At 41.5% G+C, this 24,398-nt stretch overlaps 1 protein-coding gene across 3 annotated transcripts in view; it reads right to left on the bottom strand.

Annotated features, from left to right (window-relative positions):
• USP13 (ubiquitin specific peptidase 13) overlaps positions 1 to 24,398 on the bottom strand; it is a 116,444-nt gene that overhangs the window by 55,300 nt on the left and 36,746 nt on the right. For 2 of the 3 annotated variants that reach the window (XM_025451193.3, XM_035710226.2), the window contains exons 4-8: positions 20,461 to 20,582; positions 14,509 to 14,651; positions 12,738 to 12,922; positions 5,990 to 6,084; positions 4,315 to 4,502 (exon numbers count right to left, since the gene is read on the bottom strand). In XM_025451193.3, coding sequence (XP_025306978.1) covers positions 4,315 to 4,502; positions 5,990 to 6,084; positions 12,738 to 12,922; positions 14,509 to 14,651; positions 20,461 to 20,582 — 733 coding nt within the window. Of the gene's footprint in view, positions 1 to 4,314; positions 4,503 to 5,989; positions 6,085 to 12,737; positions 12,923 to 14,508; positions 14,652 to 14,772; positions 14,948 to 20,460; positions 20,583 to 24,398 lie in introns of those variants that run through there. The other variant, XM_035710227.2, reaches the window with a different exon arrangement.

Below are 24,398 nucleotides of genomic sequence, written 5' to 3'. Positions count from 1 at the left end.
ACAACCATATGAAGAAGGGATGGTTATGGTTACCCATTGGAGAGATAGAAATCAGGATGCTTCCAAAGCTACGCAAGGAAGAAGTGATGAAGCTCAGAGTACACCCAGGCAGCCTAGCTCCAAACCATGCTCTGAACCACTCTGTCCTGTCCCTGCTCCCATAAGCAAGCCCAAACCCCCTCCTTCTGACCAGTTTACCTGGACAAGCAGTGCCAACTTCCACCACCCTCTCTAATCTCAATGTACAATGGTGGAAGGAATGACAAAGGAATATTCCTTTCACTTCTTAAGTTCATTTCCTATTCCATACCCTCTGCTTTGTGCTGTCCACCTTTCCATCTTCAGGCTTTGACTCGCTGTGTGAAAGCTCTAGAAAAAAGAATCCAGAAGCATATCCCTTTCCTTGGCACTTCATGCACTCTGCTCTGCCCACTTCTTTGACCTCATTCCCATCCCTCTCCCCTAGTCCACAATACTCCGGCCAAATGCCCTTCTTTGCCAGGATATGCCCAGTTCACACCTGCTTCAAGGTCATGCCACCTGCTGTCTCTTTCCCAGAACATTCTCTCCACAGACCTTTGCCCCATCATCTCAGGTCTGTTTAAAAAGCACCTCCTCACCGCTCCTAATTCCCCATCACCTGACCCTGGCTGACTTTCTTCTTGGCATGTATTAACATTTGCAATTTCTTGATTATCTCCTTGTTTATTATCTCTCTAGAGATTATATACTAGAGTATAATCTCCATGAAGACAGATACACTATCTAAATCACTGCACCTCCAGCACTACAATTGCACTAGACACGCAAAAGACACTCAAAAAATATCTGTTGAATGAATACATTTATATCATGTCCATCTAACCATTGGTCCATCTAACCAATTTTCCATAACTGACTACCCATAACTGACTACAGAAAAGGCATAACTGCAATAAAGCCCTAGCAGAGAACCATGATACACTAGTAGTTAGCAATGACCTCTAATCAGACCCCTCAACTACTGGACACTTGTAGGCACCTGCTGTCTACAAACTCAGAATCTGTACCCCAGATTATGTACCTCTGTCAAAATTAAAAGAACCCACTTCTGGTACAGTCCCTTTCAAATGGCTTTTGGATGTGTCACTAGGGCAACAATTTCATCTAGAAATTTTCAATGGACCAAGAGCCAAAAAGACCAACCAAACTTTGTAACCAAAGCATCCACAGCCAGAGGTTGCACTGAGGAATTGTTTTGGGTTTTTTTTAAAGAATCTATTTATTTATTTGACAGAGAGAGTGAGAGCTAGAGAGAGAGAGCAGAAACACACAGAGGAGGAGAGAGGAGACTCCCCACTGAGCAGGGAGCCTGATGCTAGCTGGATCCCAGAACCCTGAGATCATGATCTGAACTGAAGACAGACACTTAGACGCTTAACAGACTGAGCCACCCAGGCGCCCCTGGTCCCTGATTTAAAAAAAATATATTGAAGGAAAGTCCTTGCGGAGGTGTTGTATAATTATTATTTCTTTTCAAGTAGAATGGAGGGAACTTGTGCTCTTTGGTTACAAAATCCAACAACAGTTTCAGGGGGGGCAGGGACTGGGTGACGGGCACCAAGGTGGGCACTTGACGGGATGAGCGCTGGGTGTTATTCTATATGCTGGCAAATTGAACACCACTAAAAAATAAATTTGTAAGTAAAAAAAAAAAAAAAAAAACAGTTTCAGTTCCTTATAGTCGCTAAGTTTTGAAAATGCTTTCTGCCCTCCAAAGTTTGATGAACAGTCACCTTTCTGAATTTTTCTTCTCTCGTGAAAAACTATACCTCACATCTGTGTTTTGGATTTAAGATTCAAATCTCTCACCTCAATGTTGTTTCAAGAGTCTCAGAATCGCGTGTTACCGAATATTTAATATTCTAGTTTCTAAACATTTACTGTGTCTATTAGAACATGAGCAACCTACTCATCATACTTATCCTCAGTCTGTTTGTTCTTTTACTAAACATCACTTGATTGAGCGGGACTAACTCAGTGGAGTTGGGTCCAGGAGCAGTGTTTTCCATTTTGTAAGTAGAAAGAGTGACTCACGGAGAGATTAAATGACTTATGCACAACCAGAGTGTAATTCGGAAATGTCAGCCTGACTCCGTGATACTCTGTCTGCCACTAGAGCCTCGTTTACATTTCAGAATAATTCTGATGAGGATCAAATCTAAATAAACTAGTGTATAAATGAATGAGAGCTAAGATCGATGGTCAGATAGCAAAACTATACTTTTTTCTTTGAGAACCCTAGACTGCAAACTGAAGTTATAATACGTATTTTTAGAAGTATCTAGCATTACTTCTGCATTTTAATATAATTTTGTTGTAACAGAGGCTATTCCTCATAATTAGAAAAATAGAAACTACTAGTAAAATGGACTTTTCTGACATCAAAGATTTACCACCTTTAATTTTTCATTCTTCTCCATCAATCTTGCCTGAAACCATAATCCTTTTTGCTAATGTTTATCTTCCTCGTGAGGTTTTCTTATCTTGTCAGCTTTTGAAATACAATAAAGACTGGCTTGTAAGAGAGCTAATGAGTTCATCATGTTGGATATTAACAATTCCTCAGTGCAGGGGCGCCTGAGACGCTCAGTCCATTAAGTGTCTCAGCACCCACCTTCGGCTCAGGTCACTATCTCGGGGTCCTGGGATTGAGTCCTGCGTCAGGCTCCCTGCTTGGTAGGGAGTCTGCTTCTCCCTCTCCCTCTCTCTCTGCCCCTCCTCCTGCTCTCTCCCCCACTCTCTTTATCTCAAATAAATACATAAAATCTTAAAAAAAAAAATCAGGGACCATGAGATCCATAATATGAAGTCACACTCTTCCCTAATCAAAAAATAATACAAGTATGAGACATGGACAAAAATTTTAAAAATAATGCAATGTGTGATGCATACCTTTGAAAAAGTTTTCCACCTCAAAGCTTCAAACCTGCTCTTCCTCTGTCCACACTCCCCTAGCATACCAGTCAAAGCATGTGTCGCTTCATGTACCCTTTCTTCAGAGAGACCCTCCCTGACCACCTCTTCCCCCCTTTCATTCATGGAGCTCACCATGTTTATAACCATGCCATTATTCTTCCGATTATTTATTCAGTCTGTTTCCTCAAATGGGGCCAGGCACCACGTCCTTTTGCTTACTGCTGAACCCCCCGCCCCAACCCAGCACATTGCTGAGCACAAAAGAACCCCATATTCCTCGGCTGGATGAGAAATGAAAACTAGACCAGAAAACAGCAAGAAGAGTAAGTCTTCAAATACCAAGAGAAAAGAAAAGGAGATCTGATATCTGATACACTTTTGCTTAACTACCATTAAAGCCATTAGCATTTCCACTCATCCTGGGTTTAAAAAAAAAATAAAATTGCCCTGTGCTGTTCCTAGCGTGCTATTGGCGCTTCCGTCTCAGTACATGTGTGTCCTCTCCCATATTTGAACCATGGTGGAAACTAGCGTGCCCTGGAATATGCTAGAGATAATTTCCTAAACTTTAGGCAGCAGTTGCCCATGAGTGCACCAGCCTTGGTCCCAGTGTGCACAGCTCCCCATTTTGGGCCCAGCCGAGGGAAGAGAGGGGTCACAGACACAGTGGCTCTGCCCTCCGTTGGGGAGAAAGAAGGCAGCCTCGAACATGCACCGGTGCCTCCACGGCATCTGTAGTGAAGGGCCAGCTTTTTTGTTTATTTCAACTCTTATAGATGAACTCCTTTAAAATTTATAATGAAAGTAAATTATTAGAAAAATGAAACAGCACTGATAACGCATGACAATGTTGACTTGCTACAAAAATTTCTAAACGCTCACTCTCAGTTTCCATGCCCAGGAGTCCAAGGACCAGCACCAGTTCTGTGAGCCACATTTTGAGTAGCAAATAACGAAAAGCTTAAATCCTCGGAGAAACTCCACTCGCCAGGAGGGCAACACTGACCAAAGCGATCACTGAGTCTCTCCTAGCACATCTACAGGAAGGAATGTGGCAGGCTGGCTGCAGAGATTGATAATTAATATTTTCTTGGCATAGAGGGCAACTGATGGGCTAAAACCAGAAGCCATCACTAATATGACCAAGCCCCTGTGAGGCTCTCGGTTACAAAGCTCTCCTAATCTTACCTGATTCCCATCACACTTGACAAGTGTTCTCACCCAGCCTCAGTGCAAGAAGTCACACCATGAGGGTGCGGTGAAATGTCCTGCAGCTGATGAGGACGGGCTTCCCCAGCATGTGCTGGAGCAGATGAAGGGCAGCACTTCGCGCCCAGGCCACAGGAGGCCACTTACGCTCTCTGGAACTCTGGGATGCTGAAGATGGCCTGCATGACAGAACTCAGGTAGCAGCTGTTGCCCAGATTTTTGAGACCCGTGTATCCGGGGCCATACATGGGCTTCAGCTTCGTCCCCGTCTCCTGGATCACTTCCCACTCGCTGACCCGCGGCTTCATGTCATTGTCCCGAAGCCCGTTCTCTGTCTGGGACAAAGAGAAGGAAGCCAACTTTAATTGTCATTCTCACCCAAAGATCAAGTTCCAAGAATTATTTCTGACAGCCATAGATGTTTCTGCCCCTTTTTCTCCCGAAACAAAGCAAAAACAAAAAAAATACAAAAAAAAAAAAAAAAATCACCTAAAGAGACTGAGATGGTGATGCTGAACAAAATCCTAATGCCACACAGAACCTCACACTTAAAAATAGTTAACAATCATAGGGACGCCTGCGTGGCTCAGTGGTTGAGCATCTGCCTTTGGCTCAGGGCATGACCCCAGGGTCCAGGGATCCCCAGAGGGAGCCTGCTTCTCCCTCTGCCAGTGTCTCTGCCTCTCTCTGTGTGTCTCTCATGAATAAATAATAGAATCTTTAAAAATAAATAAAATAAAAAGTTACAACGGTAAATTTTATGTTTTGTATGTCCTTCCACAGGAAAACACACATACACACATTTAAAAGATTTAAAAATGAAAGGAGAATGAGGCTGAGAGGTAAGAGGATGGCAGCAAGAAAGACAAATAGGAATGGAAACAAAGAAGCTAGTAGAATAATTTCAAGGGAAAATACAATGCAGGGGCACCTGGGTGGCTCAGTGGTTAAGCATCTGCCTTCAGCCCAGGGCGTGATCCCGGGATCCTGGGATCAAGTCCCCACATTGGGCTCCCTGCAGGGGAGGGAGCTTATGTCTCTGCCTCTCTCTCTATGACTCTCATAAATTAATAAATAAAATCTTTAAAAAAGAAAAAATACAATCCAACACAGCAAACAGAATGGGAAGGCAGTTGCAGAGGGAAGTGAAGGAAAAATCACAGGCCCTGGAAGTGCCTTGAAATAGGAGGGAGGTTTACAGAAGCGCAAAGGACATACATTAAAGGGTGCCATGAGTGAGGTGAGGACGAGGAGACAGAAGGGAGGAGAGGCTGAGGAGAAGGAGATAGGCTGGGAGGGAAGGGCCCAAGCAGAGCATGCACACTGAAGCAGCTCCTCACAGGGACGGATGTTACATAGTCATGACACCGGCTTGAAAACACAATATTAAATGAAGCACAGCCTTTTCCCATCAACAATATGTTGGCTTATTCTTTCCACCCCCGAGCCCTGCTTCCCTTCCTGAAATTAATTAAAGTGATGTTGGTCACAGACCATTTTAAAGGTCATCTTCCCGTACCTTCTCGCTTCAGTGAACAAGGAGTGATTCATGCAACTCTCCATCAAAGGAGACAGAAATTTTACCAGTAAACTCCAACCGAAACAAATGGTACTCGACGAGGTGCCATTTTTATTATAGCATGAAAAAAAATTAAGCTGATAACCAAAAGAAAATGCTAATTAATTAAATTCAAGAAGTAAATGCAAACATGAAAACCTAAAACCATTAAAGTAGGATTCCTGTCACAGTAATTACATATTAAAGAGACCAAAGTGTTCCCTCCCCACCAGGTGGGAATAGAGACAAAGTGGACCTTCTTACCCCATGCATATGAAGCATATCAATTCCAAAATGCGCTAAGTGCTTGGCCAAATGAGGATCCAAAACGGGTTCCTCTTCTTGAAAAGAATAAACATCTACAGGGTGAAGAGAAAACAAAGAGTGAGATATTTAACCAAGTCACTCAATATTCAACATATATCTATTGAGCTCCCGCTATGCACTTGGGATACATCGATGAATAAAGCCAATGGAAACCTCCTGTGAGTACACTCAAGGGGAGAAAAGACAGATGATAAATAACAAACATAGTAAATAGGTATGTTTTGTAATTATACCCATATATCAATTTCTTTTGACATTTCAGAAATTAATTTTTAAGATGGTTTTCTGAGGGGTGCCTGGGTGGCCAAGTTGGTTAAGTGTCTGCCTTCAGCCCAGGTCACGATCTTGGAGTCCTAGGATAGAGCCCCACTCAGGCTCCCTGCTCAGTGGGGAGTCCACCTCTCCCCCTACTCCTGCTCTTGCTTGTTCCTTCTCTCAAATAAATAAAATCTTTAAAAATAAATAGGTTTTCTGAGACAAAAAAAAAAAGCAGTGTCTAAAGTTAAAATACTTGAAATTAGACAAGGGTAAATGCCTAACAATTGATTTTGCACCCAAAACCACACTGGCATAATAGTGCAGGAGGAGGGAAGGGTGAGGGAGGAGAGTGTGGTACCACCTGCTGTGGCAGGGGGAGCCTGGGAGGGAACAGAGGTAACACAGGCCCTCGGGAGCAGCTCAATGGCTGCCCTGAGATGTTGGGTCCAAGACAAAACAAAAGTCTGCCTGCAGAATCCTCAACAGTCTCAGACCCACCAGCTCACCAACTTCCACCTCCCACCTGCCGCTTCATCCCTTCTTCCCAACTTTGGTGTCCACACCCCACGGAGCTGGTGAGGGACTCAGTGAGGACTGTTCAGCACTTCCCAAGTGTGTCCACCTTGTAGCACACAGAGCAAATGAGGATGCATGTGGCACAGCACGGTAACTTGGGAAATTCCAGCCATCCCAGGCCCGGCCCACTCCTCCGAGGGCATCTTGGCCTTCAAGGCAAATCCCAAAAAAAACTACCCAAACCACCATCTTATGTGTCCTCACACAGAAGTGCAATGTGGGAGGGGGGCCAATATCTTTAGGCCCAGTCCTTTTTCCTCTACACCAGACTATTTCCTTAGCTCTTTCAGGAGACTCAGTGATTTGGTGAAGCACCATCCCATGCCCTTAACAAAAAGAGAGAGTTAAAAACCACAATTTCTTCACTCCTAAACTGGAAAAACAAAATCTATTAAAAGGAAAATAGATTCAAGATACCCTCCGAGGGGAGCTCAGTCAGTCGAGCATCCATTTCCACTCAGGTCATGATCTCGGGGTTATGAGACCAGGCCTCATGTCAGGCTCCACACTCGTCAGGCTCCACGCTCAATGTGGAAGCTACTTGAGATTCTCTCTCTGCCTCTCCTACACATGTCCTCTCTCTCTCTCTCTCTAAAATAAGTAAATAAATTTTTAAAAAGAAAAAAAAGATACTATTCTTTAGGACAGTAAAAGATAGACCATCCAAGGATGTTCCTCCCCTTGGGAACATCACCAGGAGAAAAAAAATACACACAAACTATAGTGACATTCTGACCCAAATACAGGTATGTGGAGACTCACTGCCATGAAAGAAAGTCACCCTTTCTATTATTAATTGACTAAATGTTTGGCTTTCTCTGCTATCCCTTGTCCTCTAGGGGCCCATTTTAACTTATAGACAGGCAGCCTTCATTTATATTCTTTCTTTAGTATATAATTCAGTGCTCTCAAAACAAAAGGCAAAAATCCCCAGCCCAATCAAGAACCCCCCCAAAAAAATAAAATGAAAAACTTCCCCAAAAGTTTAAAAGCTAGAAACACCAACAAAAATGAAACTTGAAACAAATACATAAACAGTATTTTTTAATCTATGGCAAGTGACAAGAAAACTGCCACTCAGATACTGGCTGAAGGTGAAAATGACATCCCCTCAGCACTTTAACTTTGGTTATTATTAACTAGTGAAATAATTTTGAAGACTTAAAAAACTTTAAGCCTGTAGTTATTCGAGCTTTATTAGAAAACAATAAAATTGCCAGAAATGGAACAGTTGTCATTGGCCTAGGATTTTGAAATAAGTGAAAAATCACACAGCACTCTAAAATTTTTCATTTGTTAGGCTCATGCCATACTGAGAAATTAATGTTTCCTACCTCCAGTCATTAACTGCTCCAAAGATGTGACATGATTTGGTTGGACACAAAGTTTTTTTACCCCAATGACAAAAATAGTTTAGTAAGTAACATACAAGACATCTAAAAATGAACTGTGATCCTCAAATTTGGCAATCATGAAGAATTTATAAATGACATGTAGTCATAGAAAAAATTATGAAGTGGATTCAGGAAAGATCACCCTAAGATGCTGCTGAGCACCATGGTGCAAGGGCCAGTGGGACAGGCAATTTCACAGTAGCTGTGGGCATCTCCAGAAGCTTCTCCTGAAACCACCAAGGTACTGAGACTTCTTTTTTTTTAAGATTTTATTTATTTATTTGAAAGAAAGGGAGCATGAGTGAGGGGAGGGGTAGAGGAAGGAGAAGCAGACTCCTCACTGAGCAGGGAGCCTGACTTGGGGCTTGATCCCAGGGTTCTGGGATCATGACCTGAGCTGAAGGCAGATACTGAACCAACCGAGCCACCCAGGAGCCCTAGTGTGATAACCTAGCTTCGCAACAGAAGAACAAAACACCCTCTCCTATCTCTGTCCCTCCTCACTCCCTTCCCACCCAGAATCTCATCCTTGCTTTGCCAAATCAACATCTCCTCCCACAGAGGAAAGCTCTTTTTATTTGTTTGTTTGTATGGTGATCTGTTTCCTGGTTTGTTTGTTGCTGTACTCATGGAGACCCAGAATGGAATTTGATATGGGACCCATTTTACTACCCATGACACCACAATGGCTTCGCCTAGGCAGTCCAGGCTTCTTGGAAGAACCAATTCTAAATTGTCACCTCAAGGTGAGTAGGACTTTCTCACCAAACAGGTATATCCTTATTGGGGAGAAGGAAGCCAGGAGGACCAGATCACATTACCATTAAATAGTTGAATTCACAACCTGCTTGGATTCCATGTTCACTAAGCAATATTCTAAATATAAGTTAGCTCCCCACAGGAAAGGAATGTACTGGTCAAGCCAACATAAACATCTCACATACAAGCAGTTGTGGTTCTCACAATAAACTAAAAAATAAACACTTTCTCTCTTGCAAATTGAATTAGCCTCAGTGAGCCTAACAAATATGGAAATGGGAAAATTGGCAGTGGTACCTTCACCAGAAGGTGGCCATCCAACCCTAGACAGAGGGTACCCAGCCCTCTGAGGCCTCCATATCCACGAGGTTCATCATCGGACATTAAGGAAAACTTCAGGCATGTTTTCATTAACGTATTTGGCTTTAAAATAAATGAGTCGCAGCTAGCAATCAATTAAACAGACTTAATAGAAATTAACATAAAATTGATGCATCCCATAAACTAAATGATAATTCACTGGAAATAATCATTTTGTTAAAACCAACTCTGCACAAGACAAGCAGTAATCAAACCCTGATCTTTCTTCAAAAAGTGAACATTATTTCAGGTGAATGAATTCAAGAACCCTCATCACAGGCTATCTGATCTACATTGCTGTTTGTTTTATGCCTTCTATGATAGAAACATGAGTATGGATTCAAATACTCTCAATTACATCAGGAAAACCCTGAAAAAAAAAACCAAGCACTTAACTATGGCAGATAATGAATTAATATTCTTACTAGCCACAGAGTTTTTTAAAACCAGTAAGGAACAACCTACACACGCCTACTAGAAAATCCATCTAAGAAATTCACAAAGAGAATTACAAATGACCAAAAATACTATGAAAAATGTTCAGCCTCACTAGTAAAGCAAATAAAAACAAGATATTAGATTAGCAAAGGTTTTTAAAAATGGCAAATACCCAAAGTTGTCAAAGATTTGCTGAAATGAGTATTGTCATATACTGCTAATGAGAATGTAAATTACTATGACTGTTTAAGAGAAATTCAGCAACAGAAAATTTAAAAGGTTCAACCCTTTGTTCATAAGAATTTATCCTAAATATATCATTAGACAAACGTCCAAAGATTTCCATATATACAAGGATACTCATCAGAATAGCAAAAAAAAAAAAAAAATTGTGACAACTAACTAGAGAACACTGAAAGGACTTATGGAACTATCGAAGGATACTAAAGAATATTTAATGACATGGAATATACACATATTTAAATGTTAAATAGAGGAAAATAAGGAATAGAATTTTATATAGTGTGATTCCATTTTTGTAAAAATGTGGGGCAGGGGCAACATGGAGGCATTGTATAAGAACTAATCAAGGCCTGGGATGCCTGGGTGGCTCAGTGGTTGAGCATCTGCCTTCAGCTCAGGGCATGATCCCAGGTCCAGCGATCAAGTCCCACATTGGGCTCCCTGCATGGAGCCTGCTCCTCCCTCTGCCTGGGTCTCTCCTGAATAAATGAATAAAATCTTTAAGAAAAAAAAAGAATTGATCAAGGCTTAAAACAGAAAACAAAACTGAAAGGAAATACCCAAATTGTTAAAAGTGTCTGTCAAATGACAGTACTAGTGATTTTTATTTACTTCTTTAAATTTTTCTGTTTTCTAAATATGTTACACTGAATACCTGCTTTTTGTATAATCAAGGAACAAACATAAAATGTTTCTTCTTCAAGTTGAAAGGAAGAAACCTTAGATAAAAAAAACTCTAAATCATAGTTTAAAAATAAGTTTCATGCTAGAAAAAAGGCTTCTAGAAAATTAAAGATGTGTGGAGAACAGATTTAACCCTTGCCTTTATTATTAGCATACATTTAAATAGGATCTAATTATTTAAATGCTTACATATAGTTGGTTTATTTAACAAAAGTATTTGCACCTACCATATATAAGATTTTGTATGGAACCCAACAATAGGAAGACATAGCTCTGCCTTCAAACAACTGAAATTTTAGAACCTGGCCATGTATACAAATAATTGTAGTTTTAGGTTGTTCTGAGAACTGGACTTCTAATAACTGGTCTTATCAAAGCACTACAAAAAACAACATAGAAAGGAGACACATTGGAAGTGCCTGGATGGTGCAGTCAGTTAAGTGTCTGACTCTTGGTTTCAGCTCAGGTCGTGATCTCAGGGTCATGGGATCAAGCCCTGGGTGGGGCTCCACACTCAGCTTGGAATCTGGAATCTGCTTGGGATTCTCTCTCCTTCTCCCTCTGCCCTCCCCTCGACCCCTGTGTGCATGCTCTCTCTCTTCCTCAAGTATATAAATCTTAAAAAAGAAAGAAAAGAGACACATTCAAATTATTCTCCCCTCCCAATTTTACCCACTAGAATTCCTATATTACAAACCCTTCCTTTTGTAGCCTTATGATGGTTGCCCTATACAGCAGTGATTCAACGATAGCTAAGACCTGAAAGCAACTTGCTGCAACCCTCAATCCAGCTTCATGTCCTGAATTTCCTCTTCAGAATCTGGAACTCATAGGATTTACCCTGGCTTATGTAGAGGTATATCTACTAGGGGAGGGGAATGTTTGGCACCAGGATGCGGGATTTTTGCAGCTACTTGTCTCTAATGAGTTAAACATCAGTCCACTAACTTTGGAAGCAGGAAATTTATCCAAAATATAAATGAAGAGAATCTTTACATGACCCAACTGTCAACCCTCAATTATAAAACAAATGAAAAACAAAACCAGTTCAATGGAAAAAGTATAGTAGACAAGAAGTGTACCATATATAGTGAAAACATCCTAGGCAATTAATTCTGAAGCAGGCTAATTCAGTCATGGAAGAAGACACAAATGTCTTTGCATTTCTCCTAAAAAATCATCTGACCTTAAAGTAAAGAAGAAATCAAGGCTAAGACTTGGAAAAATGAAGAAGACTGTTCTAGGTGTTGGTCGAGATCTACATTTAGTACATGTTTTCAATGACGCTTAGATGATGGATTCTTGTGGCCATTGCTCAGCATTTATGTTTCTTATTATGGATCCTGATATTATTTCCCTTTTCCATCACAAAATGATAGATAGAATTCACTGTACAAACATGGCCAAAAACCAACACCTGAAAGCATACAGTGTGAGAACATAAAGAAAGAGAACCACTTCTGAAGCTGATAGTACAAGTAGGAAACAAGAGGTTGACACAGGGACTCTGACACACAGCATCCTTCAAGATCCCTCTCCTTAATGAATCCCTGCATTTCTGAAATGATACCCCTGTAATGAATTCTACAGCTTCACTCTACTCTTCTAATAGTGGATTTGATTATCCCTGTTCACTCCCCAAGTCCTGGTTCCTACTCCTGTCCTCTTAGCTAAGAGATACACAGAAAGACAGTAACAGTCAACACTAGCAACTAACTTTTACTCAGGCCTTACTGCATGCACTGGGCTAAATGCTTTATGCACATCAACAAACCTATGAGGGAGCTACTGCGATCATCCTCAAGAGGAAGAACCTGAGAAGGATTTGAAGACTTGCCAGTGAGAGATAGAGTCAGGATTCTATGCTGCACTGTGTCCAGAGCCCACATCCTCCAACCCAGGAATGAAGGCACTGGTTCAACCAATTAAGGGGAGCCACTGCAAGTTCCCAAAGTTGGTAAAGGCATACTCACCTGCCCCATCAGGAGTGATGGTTCCCAGTTTCACAGCTAGAGGGTAGCCCATGTCTCTGTAATGCTCCAGTGCGTGGCCGTTGCCTCCAGAGCTGTCAAAGAACCATTTCCCGCACAGCACAGAGCCATCGGTCAGATTCAACCAGAGGTTTTCCCGCAGGTCACACCTGGCACACTTCCAACCACTGAAAAGTTATAGAAGAGCAGTTAGGATCGCTGGAACGTGAGGCACAGCTAGAAAATTAACATTCAAGAAAACAGAGTGTCTCCAGCTGCTGGGGGGCAGGGAGGGATCGAGGAGGGGGGCTGAGGGCGCGAGGAGGGGGTGTCACAGATAATGGTCAGCGGAACAACAGAAACCAGTGCTTCCTCCCCCCTCTTCCCCTTCAGAAGATTAATGTCACCCCTCCCAGAGCAGCAGGACCAGTCAGTACCCTGCCTGCCTCTGCTATGGTTCTTTTACTTTAGAAAACAGACACAGAACCTGAGGTTACGAGGGGAGGTCGTTTCCTTAAAATTCCTACGCGAAGGACAGTGGAGTTCATATAAGTCTAAAACATTAAGGATCCCATGTGCATAAACATGCAAAGTTCTAAAGATTTTATTTGAGAGGGAGAGACAGAAATTAAACAAAATCCTACTATGCAGCAAATCTGAATTAAGCAGAATGTCAACTTTACTGAAGGTTAAATGTCAGGTTTGTGCCAAGTATCTTACAGAAGTTTGATCATCTAATTCTGTTAAACACCATTCAAAATCAGTATCCCCATCCCCACTGTAAAAGGGAGAAATTGAGAAATAGCCTGCCTTCCCCTAGAATAGGAATGCAGTATAGGCAGGTTTCAACAAGACCAGACACCTGCCTAATCCATCTGCTCTTTCCCTCAAGCACCTGCCTCTGTCAACACAACAGACTTAACAGGAGATGCTAATGTAGCCCAAAGAGCATTCCAGCCAAAAAGTTGACAACCAAAGACTGTTGGGTTCTCCTGGAAGCAGACTCTGAAACAAAGATCTGAATGTAAATGGCTTGTCTGGGAGGTGATCCTAGGAAGCACTGCAGAGAAATAAAACTGGAAAGGGCAAGAAGCCAGTCCAGGTATGTCAACAAACAGATGACCACCATGGGCAAGTGGGGCTCAGTCCAGGTGGGCAACTCCAGGAAACAGCCCTCTCAAAGGGTAAGGGTCCAGGGTGTGTATCCATCCACTCCACAGTCACTGGTTGAGGGCTGTTCCAGGAGGACAGAAGGGAGCATGAACTCTGTGGCATTTCTAACTGTCCCATGCACAGTCCTACCTGGCCTCATCAGGCAGAAAAAGCCCTCAAGCAAAGAGCTGCAGGTGCTAGCCACTGAGAGCTAGGGGTAGGGATGAGCTCAGGGGTCTGCACTGGCCAACTTCAGCCTCTACAAAGGTACAGATAATTTTAGAAAGAATTTTGAGCTTAGTTTTGATCAGAGGCATCCAGTAAAAATATATATAACTGCTAATTCAGAGAAGAGATAGAAAGGTAAATATTCCTTTGGCCAGTTTTTTTTAAAGATTTTATTTATTTATTCATAAAGACACACACAGAGAGAGAGAGAGAGAGGCAGAGACACAGGCAGAGGGAGAAGCAGGCTCCACGCAGAGCCCAACGTGGGACTCCATCCCGGGTCTCCAGGATCACACCCCGGGCTGCAGGCGGCGCCAAACCGCTGCGCCACCAGGGCTGCCCTCCTTTGGCCAGTTTGAAGGGGTAAAGTTCCATTTCACTATCTAACACTCACCTTGGAGGAATCCTGACTCCGTTGTCCAATTGGGTAAGGTTATTGGCGTATTTGGATACTGGCAATTCATTTTCCCATGTGTCTGGGTCCTGCTTTCTATATGGAGATTTTGAACTGAGAACCGCATCACAAGCAATTGTTACCTGTAAGACAAGCCCCAATGTCATACGTAAATCTGTTTGAGAGAATAGCAAGTTCTAGAAAACAAATGTAAACTTTATTAATAAATACAACCTAATCCAAGAAAATTCAGACAGCAGTTACCATAAGAGCAAGATCCTAGTTAGCTGATTCCAGCAATTTCTCCATGAATCTAGCTAGGTTTTGTCCCTAACCTAGAGTGTGCAGTATTGACAATGATACAAGATAGCAAGGAACACAATCTAGTTTGTAAATCCAAGCACAGAAGTCAGATTTAACAATTTCTTAGCAAGCAGAGTTAAAAGTATACGGCAAACAATTTATAAGAGTGAAATTAGCTACAGGAATGCCTAGGATTAACCCAAGTGGTGTGTTTTCCTCCTAACAAATAAATACCCAGATATCCAATATCCTCAACTCATCACACAATGGCATGTGGTCAAAGGCATTTGAATGGAATGCAAACAGCATGGCTCCATTTCTTAATCTGGTGCAAATGTGACCCTGGATGGGGACATGTCTAGGTGTCTCTGTGCCAGATCAGTCTACATCATGAACAAATCTGTGATGTCCAGCTTGCGGCCAACTGACCACAGAGGAAGGGGGTGCAAATTCTCTGTTTTCTCCCAAACCTGATTAATCCGGGACATATGCCTACCACCACATTTGCTATTTGCTTAATGCTATAATAACTATTTCTGTCTTTAAAAACAGAGCCTGGTGTGAATGTAAAATGGCGCAGCCACTTTGGCAAACAGCTTGGCAGTTCCACATATGGTTAAACAGAGTCACCATATAGCCTAGCAATTAGACTCGTAGGTATATATCCCAGAAAAATAAAAATATGTGCCCCTGCAAAAACTTATACACATATGTTCACAGAAGCATATTTATAATAGCCAAAAAGCAGAAACAACCCAATTGGCCATTAATGACAAGTAGATAAATAAAATGTCATATGTCCACACAATGGAATGTTATTCAGTAGTAAAAAGAATGAAGTCCTGATACATGCTACAACATGAGTGAATCTTGAAAAGACATACTAATTTTTAAAAGCAGTCACCAAAAAAACTATGTATAATGTATTACTCCATTTGTATGAAATGTTCAGAATAGGCAAATCCATGGAGACAGAGTAAATTAGTGATTGCCAGGGGCTGGGAGGGATGACGGGTGGGGGGCTGATGAAAACATTCCACATGGAGACAGTAGCAATGGATGCCCAACTCCAAATATAACAAAAGCCACAGAATGGTTTTTAAAAGTTTTTACACCAACATGTCCCCACATTAGTAACATCTTGCACAATTAGCTGAACACTGTGCAGAGTATTTTCCCCTGGGTCGCCCTAAAACTCATCAAGAGACCATGAAGGAAGCTCCCTCAGCTGCTATTTCACTCCCACTCAACCCATGAGCAATTCCTCTAACTCCTACATCCAAAATCTATTTGGAATCTTCCTCTTCTCAACTTCACTCACACTCATCTTGGTCCCGGCCACTAAAACACCTCACCCAGACGGCCACACAGCAGCCTCCTCACCGGTTCCTCTCTCCCACTCCTGCCCCCTCCTCCACACAGCAGCCACACTGGTCTGCTGCGAATATCAGATTGTCTCCTGCAGCAGCCTGAAACTCTCCCAGGTACTCCCGACTGATGACACTGAGCAAGGCACAGTCAAGAAGAAAGAAGAGGTCTCTGCCCCCTGAAAGCTTATACTCCATTACATGTCAGGCATCCATAAGTATACTTAAACCTTTTAAAAGAGATATTCCCATTCATCTCTCACCACAAGCACTTGTACAGAATTACCCATTTCTTTCAATTATCAAAGTCAGGGGCACCTGGGTGGCTCAGTTAATCATCTGCCTTCGGTTCAGGTCATGATCCCAGTGTCCTGGGATCTGAGCTCTGCGCAGCAGAGAACCTGCTTCTCCCTCTTCCTCTGCCCCTCTCCCCTACTCCTGTTCTCACTCACTCTGCGGTCTCTCTCAAATAAATAAATCTTTTAAAAAAATTATCAAAACTCATCTCCCACTTCCTTCCAGGAATGCCCTAGAAACTAGTGTTGAGGTCACCACAAACCCCTTCCTGATCCTACAGGTTTGGGCTGCCTTAACACTTCCATGCTGCCTTAGCTCTTTTGGCTACACATCCTAATCTTTTTAATCTGGCCTGTTATTACAAGCTCCTTGTTGCTTCAATGACTATCTCAATCCATTCCCTGTCCTCCTCTGGATCCTTCTCCACAATGCACAATAATGCTGACCAAGCTTTGAACATAATATTCTCTCTTTAATTTGAATATACTTGTTGGTGACACTCAACAAAACTTCCTCAAACTTCTGGGCCACTATAAAACACTAATCTAGTGTTTTCAGCGTATCACCTGAAATCATTTAGCAGCCCTTCATATGGACCATAGCTGAAGAGCAGGATCTATTACCCTATAATTATGCCATGAATTCTCTTTCCCCAGATTTGTTATCTAGAATGAAGGAAAAAACTTGGTAATAGTCCTGGCTCCATCGCAGGTCTCCTAGGCCTCAAATTCAGTAGTGTTCTGGAACTGACTCAAACTGGCTCACAGAACTGATTCTTAAATTTTAAGAAATTCTGCAAGATGGTTGTTAAATACACCCATTACTGAAAATTAAATTATAAAAACTTACAATCAAGTAAAATATATTTTTTAAAAGTAACAAATATTCAAAACTCTTCACTTTTCATTCTACACTCATACACTTTCTGTATGCTCTTAAGGTTATTTATATTTACATCATGTGACATGGAAACTCTATATAATGGTGTGCTACTGCACATTCTCTTTTCAACACTGCTTTCGGAGACATCACACTAATCTGAAATCAGCCAGGGTGCAAATATTACGCCATGGAAATCATCAAACACTACAGAGCAGGTTTTTTCCCCCAGGGAGCTCATTGCTAAATATTTACAAGCACACCACTGCTTGAGTTCCTGATGTCTAAAAAGAGGCACTGGATTTCAGGTTATCAGATCCCTACTGAGTTCCAAATGCTATTATCTCTGTGAATTCCATATCACTGAGAGGTGGTTTAGCTTCCTGGTACAATCCACGGACTTCCTATCTGAAACAGAATTTTATCTGTGCTGAGAAGCTCAAAAGATGAAGGAAGAGTCATCTGGTTGGATAATTTTCAGCTCAATAATTCTTGCTACTTAAAAGCTTAAAGAGAGTCTGCCTTCAGCTCAGCTCATGACCCCAGGGTCCTGGGATTGAGCCCCACATGGGGCTCCCTGCTCAGTGGGGAGTCTGCTTCTCCCTCTACCCCTGCTCATGCTCTCTCTCTCTCACTTGCCCATGCTCTGTCAAATAAATAAATAAATAAATATCTTTAAAAGCTTAAAAACAGAATATCAAACACAAAAATGTACCAGAAGAATGAAAAGAAAAGACAGGAACTAGCACCTATTATATAAATAAGTCCTATTATATAAATCAATCCTATTAGATACCATCAGATAAGACCAGGCTTTTCTTTCAATCTCTCCACCCCAACTTCCAAATAATTCTCCCTCTCCTGGGGATCCCTGGGTGGCGCAGCAGTTTGGCGCCTGCTTTTGGCCCGGGGCGCAATCCTGGAGACCCGGGATCGAATCCCACATCGGGCTCCCGGTGCATGGAGCCTGCTTCTCCCTCTGCCTGTGTCTCTGCCTCTCTCTCTCTCTCTCTCTCTGTCTATCATAAATAAATAAAAAAATTTTTTTAAAAAGTTTAAAAAAAATTCTCCCTCTCCTTTTTAAAAAATTTTCATATATTTCTTAATTCTAAAAGACTCTATTAAAAATTATAACATATATTGAGGGATTCAGATTTCTACGACACTTCACTTTAAGTAAAAGTATTCACACTTTGAATTATATTCTGAGTATGGGAATAATTAAAAAACACTTAAGGCCTCTTTCATGAACTCTTTCACATAAAGACTTTTTCCTTCCTAAGTGAGAGAAAAATCATTTCTCATGACATTTATTCACAATGTGCTTCTTTATTTCTGTTCTGACAGCAGATGAAAGAGCTATGTTAAACAGGGCAGGCAGTAAGAACTCTCAGGATCCTGGAGATACAAGCTTTAGTATATAATTTCAGGTAATGGGACAAGGTGAGACCATTTTGCCACTCATATATTTTATCCTTGGTAACAGCCACATGAGTCAACACAGGGAACTGGAGAAACGAGAGGTAATTTAATTCTCTATGCACTGCTAAACACTGTGCACTTAGCGCTAAAAAGGATATGTCACATATAATAATTAGAGGAAAGAGCTACAGTAGCTAAATACACAACATTTTCATTTCTATGGTCTTATATTTAGGTATAAAGTAGGTCAGGGGCAAAAGAGGTTGAATGGTAGAAACCTGGCCTCTAATGACATGGGAACCCCAAGCACAAACACGGCCCCCCCTCCTGGCAGAAGCAAGTGAGCAGGTGGCTGTAGATACAAAGTCACACAATGTCCTGAAGATTCCCAGCCCGAACACCTGGCTTTTGTGCTGGTGAAGTGCGAGAAGGGAAGGAAAGAACTAGCATGCCTGAACTCCACTGACCCTGACCCCCAGCCTCCAGTGGCCAGGCTCTGAGAAGTCTGAGTGTGCAGAGAGTGGAAAAGAGGAAAAAGAAGGGAAGAGAACAAAAGAGAGAAGGATGGGGTGGGGAGATAATACGAGAAAGGAAGAATGAACACGAGGAATGGTTGGGTCCTCATCGGAGCTCCGCACCCCTTTACAGGATCAAAGTAAAACAGAAGCTGGCCTACTCACATGGCCACTGCCGCCCCCAGCTTTCTGTTGTTCAGAAAGGTGAAAGTTGCTCCATAAAAAAACAAGGGAAGAGAAGAGGAAAAAAGAAAAATTCACCACTAAATCTAAATGTTAAAACCTAGAAAGTAGTCTTAGTCTTCCTGAGGAACAAAACTTTCAAGGAGTCTCACGTTACCACGGAGCTCCCGTAGACTTGTGATTTGTAAACATTTGGTTATTTTTATAATCATGTTGCTGTTGTTTTGGCAGAGAAATCCTTATTTTTCCCAAATGAAATCTCACATGGAAGTCTAACATACAGAAGAGATAAAAATATAGCCACTCCTCTGATTAGAAGACACCCCTTTCAGGGCGCCTTGCTGGCTCAGTCAGTTAAGTGTCTGCCTTTGTTCGGGTCATGATCCAGGGTCCTGGGATTGAGGCCCATGTCGGGTTCCCTGCTCACCAGGGAGTCTGCTTCTCCCTCTCCCTCTACCACTCCTCCTGCTTGTGCTCTCTCTCTGTCAAATAAATAAAATAAAATCTTAAAAAAAAAAAAAAAAAAAAAGGAAAAGGAAGACACCCCACCCCGTCCAACAGCCCCTGTACATCTCAGGGGCACAGTGTTAAAATCTAAGCAACAGATTGTGAATTACAAGTGGCAAGAAGCCAGCCCACCATGAGAGAGGCCAACCCACCATGGGGGAGGCCAGTCCACCACAGGGATGTGGGGAAGGCCAGCCCAATAGGGAGCGACCAGCCCAATGTTTATATGCTTACAGGCCCACACAGCAATGGAAATCACAGGCAGCAGAGAGTATCGGGCCCAACACTACTAACACCTCACCCTGAAAGACTCTTTCACAGAGAAGAAGCAATCTGCTCATGTTCATGCTCATTCTTCTCCTCTTCTCTCATTCAACCTGCTTTCCCCACCCCCGAGTACACACACACACCGCACACGCACACACACCTGACACAGAGAGTCACGCGCATCTAGCTAGCAGCCGTGCACACTCACTGACCAGGGCTGGTAACTCCTCAATATTTGGTAGTGCTATTTCATAGTGGTCTGGGAATATAACAAGTTTGGCTTCGTCTTCATATTCATAATCGTCGCTATTTAAATCGTCATCAGTATCTAGATCTGAGGAAAAAACAAAAACAAAGAACAAGAAGTGAAGACAGAACATTCTCCACTGAGGCAGCACTCACTGGGAAAGCCAGAAATCCACAGGACTGACAAACCAAGAGCATGACATTTACGATTCCCTCCTCTGATGACCATCCGTCTGCCCCAAAACAGGAGTAAAGGGCCTACCATCTTTCCTAAGTTACAAACACTTATTAATAAGTGACGGATGAATAAAGACAGTCCTACCATACAGCTTTATGATTAAAATAGATACGGGTGGGACACCTGGATGGCTCAGCGATTAAGCGTCTGCCTTCAGCCCAGGACGTGATCCTGGAGACCCGGGATCGAGTCCCACATCAGGCTCCCTGCATGGAGCCTGCTTCTCCCTCTGCTTCTGCCTGTGTCTCTGCCTCTCTGTGTGTGTCTCTCCTGAATAAATAAATAAATAAAATCTAAAAAATAAAAAAATAAAAGGATGAGAAATATTTTAAAAAATAAATAAAATAGATACAGGTGCTAGATATTCAATTCTTAAATATTTTTAAAGGAGTAAAATCGTTAATTATGACTTGTTGGGTACCTGGCTCCTGATTGCGTAAGAATGGATTGGAATGTTCTTCACAACACTGTCATATGGAAGAAAGTAAAGGGTTTTCCAAATAGATAAACCAAGGTTCAAATTCCAGTTCCAAAATTTAACGTAACTTTGAGCAAGTTACAAAGTCTCTAATTCTTAGTTTCCTCATTTGTGAAATGGAGAAAACAGATCTTATCTCACAAAGCTTATACGAAAAATAAAATAAGAAATTATAGACAAGAGACCTGGCACATAATAGGTAGTCAATAAATGATAGCTATTATTTAAAAATAAAATTACAATTTCCCTCTCTCTGTCTCTCCCTCTCTCCTCTACCCCTTCTAGGAATTATTAAGATATTGCATCACAAACCAGAGGGGAAAACCCCATAATATAAGCAGTCCCGTTGTCCACAGGATGTACAGAATTTTTAGTAAGAAACTTGGGCTCCTCTAGCCTATTATGTATCAAGTCATCACCTGTTTGCTTGGCTAACCTCTGGTGAAGGTTTAGTGAAGGCTCAAGGAAATGTCTTGTCACAATATTCACATGGACACTTCAGCCCTACATTTGCATGGATGCCAGGATCCCAGATCAGGTTTGTCTATTTAGATGTTTGAAACTATGGTGACAGGAGCTATTGAGCCATATTCCACTCACATCACACATAAACAGGTACACAAACATGAGCCTGTAGACAGAAAAAAAGTGACTTTCGTAAATGAAGCAAACACCTGAGAACCAAAGGATCTAGGTTCTCTTAATCACCTGGTTGTTTGCCTCTAATCAAAAAGCATATCTTTTTGTGTACAGCTCTGCTCCTTAATTCTCAAAAGGAGGCAGTCTTAAGTGGAAAATGAGATACAGGGAAAACACGATCTTGACAATTTAATAAAAGATTCCAAACAGTAAGGGTCAGAAATGCCAAAATGAAGAAATTGCCAACGTTATTAGGTAGCCATAGAGGTCAGTTTGACAAAAAGCAATGTTAAAAATGCTTCTAAGAGTTTAGGGAGTTGTTAAAGGTGTTATTTGCTAGATGGGATGCTGCCCAATTCATGAATCATGTAATAAAAGCAACTAGATCTTCAAATTTTTTAAAAAGTAACAAAAGGCATTTATTTGAAGGAAATGATTCAAATAAATACATTCTATATGTTCAAAATGTGAATGCCCCAATATCTATAATAATAAAAATTAGGACCTAACTGTTCAATGAGAATGGTGTTCAACCCAATAATATTATTTAAATGATATTTATTTAGGCTATGTAGAAACAGGGAAATATTTATGCTATGTCAATGCTGAAAATACATAATCCATCTCCACTGTAAAAACGACTTTGTAAAAGTTTTATGCTCATAGACAAGAAACAGAAGGAAATCTGAACAAATGAAAACAGTGAGTGGGTGAGCTTTTTCTATTCTTAAATCTTTATTACATCTTTTGTAACAATTTTAAGGAACCAAAGTACAACTCTTTTGTTTTTATATATAGATTTGGCTCATATAACGTTATTACCTAAGCGTCTCTTGTCCACAGAAAACACATTCACTTAATACTAAGTCAGATCTTACCTGGCCAAACACAATGATAAACTAAGTCTAAAAAAATCCTGCTCTGTCATTTACTAACTATGTAATCCTGGGCAAGTTCTTTCCAAGTTCACTTTCCTCAGGAGTAAACCATGAATAATGTTATTTACCCCCACAAGATTATTGAGAGGATTAAACAAGGTAAGGTTTTAAGGCATCTAGGATAGGACCTGGCAGGTCTTAGGGGCTGCACAGATAGCAACCCCCATCATCACCATCACCACTTTCTCTACACATCTGACAACCGAATCGAAAGTGCTTTCCCCTCCCTGTGGCTCATCCCAAAGACGAAGACCATGATATCACGTGGAGATCCTCCTCTGTGAACATATGAATTTCAGAGGCTTCTAGAGAGGAAACTGTCAGAGCAGGGAATGGGTCTTATTCACCTTGGATATGTCCAGCCCCTGCACAGTACCCAGCACACACCACGCACTCAGTAAATGTCTGTGAAAGATTTCAGGAAGTTAAAAACCCCAATATGCTAAGGACAACAGCAAAGCAGGAGCACCACAAGGATACCTGTGGGTTTGCGGTTTTTTAAATTGGTTAACAGATATGTGCTTAAAAATAAGCAAAGTACTGTCATGCAAAAAAAGCTGAACTTTATTGGGCTTCTTTACACTTCGTCTATTGTCATTTTTATTTTTATTTTTAATTCGATGGGATATAAGGGGACCATGATCTTTCCCAAACATCTTTATCCAAATTAAGGAAAAATCAGCAGAAGTAACCTACACCCTAGTTTTAAAGGACAAATTTAGGGTTTCTCCTATATGACCTCACAATCTTAGGTAAAAATCTACAAGTTCCAAATTTCCCTAGAGTCTTACCACCCCAAAAATATCTAGTTGAGGAACCTGCAGAGAAATTATGCCCTACGGACCAGTAGGTCTAGGATCTCCAACCAATCCAGCAGCTACTTTCCACTATGGCTATTAACTGGCAATACCTGAATGGACTCTTTTTCTAAATTAAAAAAAAGGTTTTAAAATATCTCTTCCCAATTCTACTTCAATGGTCCTCTCAGATCCCTGGGAGAAGTGGCTGGGACCACAGCCATTTCCGAGAAGTGACTTACCTAAGCAGCACTATGGAAGAAAAAGACCCCTAAATCAAACCAGGACTCTGACACCCAGCTCAGAGGTGTCCCGGCCTGACCAGACTGACTAATCTGTGGGCTAGAGGTGAGAGGTCTCACTGATCCAGTGCTGCAAAATCTGACCAACCATTCACCATCACAAGAAGGTATGGGGGAAACCTTGAACGCAGACCCTGTTCTGGGGCCTACTTCAGAAGGAAGTGGCAAAATGGAGTTTACTAGAACCTTTTGGCCATTATAGATAACAGCTGGATTATCTGAGGGAGTTCCCTAATAGGCCCATTCCTAGAAATTTCTACAAATGTTCTGTTTTAAACCCGTTTCTCATCAAGTATGAATATGAGGTCTAAAACCAAAAAAGTGGAAAGTTAAGCTCTCTGAGGTTTGGTGGTGGTTTTTTGACGTCTCAGACTTCAGACACAAAGAACTTGACTCCTTTACTCCTATTCTGAAAGCTGATGGGAAGGAGGAGAAATCAATAAAAATGTAAATATTTAAAATTGTTTGAATGACATACCAAAGATACGTACTAAATACATTAGCAGTTATTT

The sequence above is a fragment of the Canis lupus genome, chromosome 34 (genome assembly GCF_003254725.2).
Source record: "Canis lupus dingo isolate Sandy chromosome 34, ASM325472v2, whole genome shotgun sequence".
Lineage (NCBI taxonomy): Eukaryota > Metazoa > Chordata > Mammalia > Carnivora > Canidae > Canis > Canis lupus.
Note: the sequence above shows the minus strand (reverse complement) of the source record. Positions and strands in the feature narration are given on the sequence as shown.